The sequence below is a fragment of the Fukomys damarensis genome, unplaced genomic scaffold (assembly GCF_012274545.1).
Source record: "Fukomys damarensis isolate Sample0158 unplaced genomic scaffold, DMR_v1.0_HiC HiC_scaffold_7, whole genome shotgun sequence".
NCBI classification, from domain to species: Eukaryota; Metazoa; Chordata; class Mammalia; order Rodentia; family Bathyergidae; genus Fukomys; species Fukomys damarensis.
The window spans coordinates 6,848,316-6,855,816 of record NW_022900919.1 but is presented as its reverse complement, the minus strand read 5'-3'; the positions used below and the strand labels follow the sequence as shown (position 1 = coordinate 6,855,816).

General features: G+C 41.4%; 1 protein-coding gene across 1 annotated transcript in view; it reads right to left on the bottom strand.

The window, feature by feature from the left end:
- Positions 1-7,469, bottom strand: part of Tars3 (threonyl-tRNA synthetase 3) — a 54,154-nt gene extending 46,685 nt beyond the window's left edge. The window contains exons 1-3 of the mRNA XM_033761063.1: positions 6,632-7,469; positions 5,173-5,366; positions 91-214 (exon numbers count right to left, since the gene is read on the bottom strand). Coding sequence (XP_033616954.1) covers positions 91-214; positions 5,173-5,366; positions 6,632-6,658 — 345 coding nt within the window. The 5' untranslated portion in view covers positions 6,659-7,469. The remainder of the gene's footprint in view (positions 1-90; positions 215-5,172; positions 5,367-6,631) is intronic.
- Positions 7,470-7,501: the final 32 nt, after the last annotated feature.

The following is a 7,501-nucleotide window of genomic DNA, read 5'->3' as shown; positions in this document are numbered from 1 at the left end:
TCTCCATTCTTGACTTTGCCATGTGGTTTTTTCCAAACACGGTTTACTCTAACTACCCAAAGCTGAGATGGCTGGTTTTTAAATACTTACAGCTTGAGCCTCCTCACTGTCAAACATGAGCAGCTCGAGAGTGGAATCCCCTTCCATTGGGCGGTCCAGGTCCCACAATTCCCCATTCACTTTGGCTACTACTGTGTTTTCGGCCAGCTCCTGACTAGTAAGAGAAAAGCCACCTGCGAGTTAACCTCTCACATGCTACAATGACTCCTTATTAGAAGGAAAGATTCAAACAATTTCTGGGAATTTTTTTCTTCAAAATGGATGGAATGTCTACTTAAAATGTAAGCAAACAGGACAGTTTTATCTTGTAGCAATTACTTCACAGCTAAAATATGTTTACTACACAAATCTTGGAAAATAAAGCACAACAAATAAAATTAAAACCACACATAAATTTCATCACCCAGACTAACTACTCAGAACATTTTGGTATATGACTACACAGACTTTTTTCTGCACCAGTCCCTCCTCTTTTTAAGAGCCCTGACTGCCACCATAATTTTAGGGCCTCCTTTTCCACTGCCATGCCATCAGGCAGGCTTCTACAGCAGTCTAGAAGAGGCATACTCAGTAACAAAGCCTCCACTTCTGCACACCTAGGCACAAATGACTTTTTTTTTTTTTTTGGTACCGAGGATGGAACTCGGGCCCTTGCACTTCCGAGGCAGGCGGTTTGATTTCTGACAAACACCACGTAAGTGCACTTCTATGCACCATGGAAGATTTTTTAAATCTTTGTCAGTGTGATGCTGAAAATTATTGTTTTGGTTTCTTTGATGAATAATTCTAATTTTGATGAACTTTCCACTTCCTTTGGCTATTTTCTATTAATGTATTAATCTTTTTCTGTTTTCAGTGTATCTTTTAAGGAACATATATTGTTTGGAAATTATTAATTAAAAAAGAAACCTGTAAGTACAGATAATCACAAAGAAAAAAAGAATCACCCACAATCCTACCACCCAGAAATTTCTGCTAAGGTTCTGTTCTGTACCTTTCTGCACCATCTGATATACACACCAATATAACAAACAATACCATCATTCTACATTTTGTATTCTATTTCCTTAAATCACAGTATTTTCCTTAGTCATAGACTTCTACAATATGACTTAATTGTTGCAAGGGAACCAAGACTTGCTGGGCATTTTGGTTTCTTGTGGATTTTGTTGTTGTTGTTTTAGACAATTACAATGTTGCAATGAATATTCTTGAACAAACATCTTAGTAAGTATCCAATTATTTTCTCAAGAAAAATTCTTGATGTAAAACTACTGCATCAAGGGACATGAATTTTTAATGTTCTATATTAGAATTATTTTGCCAAATTCTCTTAGTAGCTAAGGTGCAGAAGTACCCTGTCTCTGCTCTCAGTTGTAAGTGCTATGAAACTAGACCCTCTCTACAATGGAATGCTTTAATTGGCATTTCTGTGATTAACCTGAGCAGTGGGACAGCATGGTGGCTAAGAGGTTATACTCTGGCATAACGCCTAGACTTAAACACTGGACAAATTGCTCAGCTTCTCTAAGCCTCAGTATTCTCATTTATAAAATGGGGATTATAAGATCCTCCTTACACTTGTATATGAGGATTAAATATGATTATATATGTTAAGAACATAATGCTAGATATTATTACTGCAGTAGTATAATTTTCATTTTGCTGGTCATGACTGGTAAGTGTCCCTCGAATGCATTCTTGCCTTCCTCTATTAGTTTCTGAGCCTTCCTCACAGCTAGATGTGGCCATGTCACCAGGACAGGCCTCAAGGAACATAAGCAGAAGGGAATACAGTGACTCCATGCCTCAGCCTTGAGACACTGGAGGCCACTTCTCCACTCTCTCCATCTTCTGTGGAGCACAACACATACGTGCTGTTACTCCTGGACTGTAGAGACAGAGGCAACCCTGAAGAGACCCAGTCACCACATGGAAGGGATTTAGGGCCCCAAATGACCAGGTGCAGAAGTGCCGCCCTGCTAACCTGGACCACTCACCTCCAGACTGCTTTATGAGAAACAGATGCTGACAATAGTTAAGCCACTGAGTTTTTTTGTGGTGTCTTGGCTGCGGCATCTAAGTTTATACCTTAACTAATACAGCAATAAAAACCTGCAAGTAATAAAATACGTGGCACTGGCTTAGTGGAGGGACAGTAGGTTGCAAAAAAAATAACACTTAAGATGTAGATAGCCAGATAGCCAATACCCTTTTAATGGCATTACAAAATATTTTATAAAAACTTGCCGACAAACCATGTGTTACAGCAGCTCGTGAGGAAGCAGATACAGAAAGGTAGGCTGCTGGTGTACACTGGCTAATCCCACAGCTTTCAGTAAGATAACACCAGAACAGGGTAAGCCCGGCTGCAAATGATCTCAGGCGCAAGCAGAGAGGGACGGACTGACTCTGCCAAGGAAGGTTTCCTCCCACTGGGTCTGTAATTCAAGCTGATGAGGGTCCAGCTACGGAGCTGTACATTATTGGAAAGACACTCTTCCGTTCCACACTGCAGGAGGGCTGGGCACTGACAGCCCTTCTCAAAGGCCATTTGTAAGGACACACAGTGGGGCCAGAGAACTGCAAGAATTAGAGGAAGGGTGCTGCCCTCCCACAAGTCACTGTTTCATATGTTCTCAGTCCATGGGAACAAGGAATGAGCCATGCAACAAAAGGGGAGGGGTCTGTGTCTACAGGGGTTCAGGGGATTACTTCCAGGTGGAACTGATTAGCAACTGACAGACCACCGCCCACTACAATTAACTGAGGGAATCACATTGCCAATCAAACCACAAGGCCCTCCTACAAATAGCTGTGACCATCTGACCTTTAGAAGGACCTGGAGCCTCCAGGAGTACACCTCTAAGAATTGAGCTGTGCATACTGTACAGCCCTCAAGAGGACAAACCTTCCTACACTTCAGGTGTGGGAAACATTTAGAGCTTCCAAAAGACAAACTCAGGGAGAGGGCTGTCTATGAACATGAAAGCTGCTTTCAGAGACTATAAGGTGACCAGATGAACTGAATCAAGCACAAACTGTTAGCGTCACAATTTCTGTGAGTAGAATCCAGTGCTTTCTGTATACCACAGCCTACCATGTTTCTCCTCTTCCCCAAATAGACACTTTAATTGTGATCATCTTGCACCTGCTGTATACACTGTGATGCGAGCAGACTTGTCTGAGATTATCTGTTGTTGGGATCGGGCCTGGGGTGTTCTGCACATCACTTGGAAATCTCCAGCTTTGAGCAATGTTTGGTGCCAGACACTGTCTCACTTGGGAGGGGTAAGTGTCAGATATTAAAAAAAATAGCAATCACAGATAGCTGGTGTTGGAGGGGCGGATTAGGACAGGTTGCCCATTGTCCACTTTTAAGAACGCTTCAGCAGGACATATGTTGGCCTGTAGAAGTGATATATCCATTCTCCCTTATAGCTAGGTATGATGTGCGACTAAATGTAAGCTAAGAGGACAGAGGTAGAAACTGAAGTATGCTACTCTGACAACTCAACCTCAAAACATCACTGTTCTTCAGCTTTCCTTTCCCGCCTGCAGACAGGTCCATGGATGGAAAATGGCTTCCATTCTTACATATGAACAAGTCCTACCTAGGGGATGGCAGATCACCAAGATAGAAGGTGGGTCCATAAACAACTGCATGGACAAGAGATGTCCACCAGCCCCGACTGGCCACTTCTAGACAATTGTGTGAGATAATCCAATGTCTGTCGTATCCAAGCTACTGTCTTTAGGGATCTCTGCTGAAGTAGTTTGGCCTAATTCAGTGGCTCTTAAAATTTAGCTTGCATCAGAAGCCCCTGGAGGGCTCACAAGAAGATAGCTGACTGAATCAAGAGGTTTGAGATGGAGTCCAAGAATTTGCTTTTTAAACAGGTTCTCCAGGGGTCCTGGGAAGCACACTCAGAGAACCACTGATCTTTAAGAACCATACTTTGTGAGCACACTTGTCAGGCAGCCTGCCTCCCTGAGAGAAGATGTAAACTTATGTCTACTTCAAAAGTCATTTTATCCTCCCACATTATCCCTCCTAGAAAACATGGAAACAGGTTGGGAAGACCTTTAGAGTACATGGTATCACTGGATGAAACAGAAATACAGGGCATATTTTTCAAAGAAACCTGAGAACCTCAACTGCTAAGATACTCTGCTTTTTAAGTTATTTACATGGAGTTCTGAGCTAGGGCTTCCATGTGAGTCACTGTATTTAATGACAGAAATGTACATTAATGAAAACACTGTGACTTCACAAGTGTTTCTAATTTCCAGAAAAGTCAAAGTACTATTCTGGGATTGATAATAGCTGTGACACTTTTATCTTTGATGTATAATTAAAAACCGATAAAAATTCATGAAAAATACCTGATTGATGAATGTGATTGTTAAGCTTAATTATCAAACTGGTTGTCCAGGGAGCTGCAGAGATTAGTAACGCATACTTCTGGGTGTGTCCAGGTGGACTTGACCTTGGAGACTCTATCTGGTCCCTGGCCTCCTTCATCTCTAGTGCTGCACCCTGCTCTGCTTCCTGGCCACCATGAACTAAGCAGCTTTGCTTCACCACACCCTTCCGCCATGATGTTTCTGCCTTGGAGCCAGCAGGCCATGGACCAAAACCTCTGAAACCATGAGCCAAATAAACCCCGCCTCCTCTAAATTGCAGGCGTCAGGCTTTACGTCTCAGCAATAAAAGCTGACTGACGCAATGAATAAAGTCAGCCTGGTAATGTGGCCTGTAAAGGAGTACTGCTTTTTTCCCATTATGTGTTTGGTTTGGTTTTGTTGTTTGTTTTTACCCATTATGTATTTTTACTAGAACTTTAAACTTTGAACTTTTTAATGTGGAAGATATTGTATTCTGATATTCCATTATTTAAATGACTTTTTTTTTTTTTTAGAAAACAGAGGGAAAAACTCATTACATTTAAGTTATTCAGCTGAACAAGAAAAAAATATTTTGGCTAAGAAAACATTCTACCAGGCTCTACTACTTACGTACTACTGCTGTATCCAAACTGTATATAAGTGTGTGTGTGTGTGTGTGTGTGTGTGTGCACACGCGCGTGTGGTAGTGTTTGTATGTTTTACCTAATTTCAGCAGCCACTTGGTAAGGTGTTGTTTTCCAAACTTCTCCTTCCAGTGTTTTTCCATCAGCCATTCTCACTGTGATCACTTTGCTTGTATTCTCCTTTTTTTCATAAATCGAAAGCAAGTGTTGATGATCTTTCTTCAATGTTTCAAATAGTTTCAATCTTTCCTTTATGAAATTTGCTTGTTTCACCTGAAAATCATTAGAATACAATGAGGTTCACACACATAGCCCACTTTACCGCCAGCTACTCAGCTCTAAATCAGTTCCACCCCTCAATGCCTTCTCGCATACATACATCGATGAAGGTGATAGTTAATCTTTTTATTTTATTTAATTAATTAATGTATTAATTATTGGTACTGGGGGCCGAACTCAGGACCTTGTGCTTGCAAGTCAGGCAGCAGCACTACTGAGCTAAATCCCTGGCCCTGGTTTATTATTATTATTTTATTTTTTTAGTTAATCTTCATTATCCATTTGGTTGGCTTGGGAGCTGCAAAGAGATTAGTAAAACATACTTCTGGGTGTGTTGTCTAGGTGGGCTATGAGGCCATGACCTTGGAGACTCTATTTTCTCCTGAAGACTCCTCTCCACTTACCTAATTCCTTCCTAGCTCTCTGGACTGAGCTCAAAGCTGACCTCCTCTGACTCCCACCACCAGGGGCATCACCCTTCTCTCCTGTTTCCAGCATGTGCATGAAGAATCATACAATACAGCATTTATTTATATACAGTATCAGTCGTTATCCATAGGAACTTGATTACTGACTGTGGACACCAAAATCTGAGGATGGTCAAATCCCATAAATAAAATGGCATCGTATTTGCTAATTAATTTATGCAATCTTTATACTTTATTATCACCAGATTACTTAAAATACTACGCTCTAAATACCACATAAATAGTTGTAATATTGTGTTATTTAGGGAATAACAACCCAAAAGGGCTGCACATGTTCATTACAGAAGCAATGTTTTCCCATTTTCAGTCCACAGCTGGTTAAATCGGTGAATGTGGACCCTGCAGACACAAAGGTCCTCCACACCAGCTTACTTCATTCTGTCCTTGTTTTTCCTGCATTTATCTGAACTCCTCAACAAGAGCCACACCTATCCCTTTGAGGCCACATACTACTCCCTTGTTCCTACCTAATATCGATGCTCAAATAATACTTTCTGGTTGTTTCAATGGTTTATACTTAAAACACAGAGGAGTTCGTTTTCTTAATAGAAAAGAAGAGCCTTGCTGCCTCAACTAAATGGACCCCAGACACTTTAAGAGCTGTGTGGCTAACTTTTGTCTAAGTTAAGGTATATCTAAGGCTTGCAAGGTTTTAAATATGCTGTGTCCCAGGTAATAAGTAAATAATAATTGTGTTATCAAAGATCTTCTCTGTATGCATATTTAAAATTACAGATGGTATTTTATATTATTTCCATAGCAATGACTTACCCCACTGTCAAGCCCATTTTCTTTCATTTTTTTCTTTTTAGTGTCCTTTTCTTGGCTTTGACTCCGAGGAGGCTGAAAAATACATTGTATACCACTCACGCCAATACCAAGTAAGAGCAGCACATCTGAAACCTGAGGATGGAGGAGCCAGCAGTCTGCAGGCACCCTATGTTAAGAGGTGAAGACCAGTGCTGTCCAACACCTATCACCCTCAACCCGCAACTAAGTCACTTTCCAGGGTTCCGTCCTTCTTGTCTGTGCATTTTATATTCCTGCCTAAGCACACTAATACTTTTAAATTTCCCCACTACACTTTTAACAAATGTCACTGGGAAAGGTGCGACTGCCATCAGACACTTAGGATGCACCACTTCACAAACATGTTGCTAGTGCTGTTACCCCTTGGCCAAAACCTGATCATGCCAGTCTGTAAAGGGCTTATACAAAGCTTACTATTTTACAGGAAGATATCGTGTCCCTTAATGATCTAAAATACTACAATACTGTATTAACGCTAAATATACACATCTCAAGACAGACCACCAAAACAAGCAAACAAACAAAAAGCAAAAGCACCTGTCCAAAATACCTTAGTACCAGCCATTAGAGGGAATAGAAGCTGTTGATATTTTTGGCCAAGAAAAGATACGGAATCTTAAATACTAAAGACATTTCTTTCCCACACAAATGAAAATGTCACTTCTGCAGCAAGTTATCTATTAGCAAAGTGTAGGAATTAAGCCCCCCTTAGGTCGCCTTTGCGATCGCTGTAGCTGTTTCCCAAGCCTGGGGGGGGGATGGGCAGCGCGAGGGGCAGGACACTGGCTGCAGGGCTGGGTGCCCCGCTGGGCAAAGGGCGGGACAGGCGCG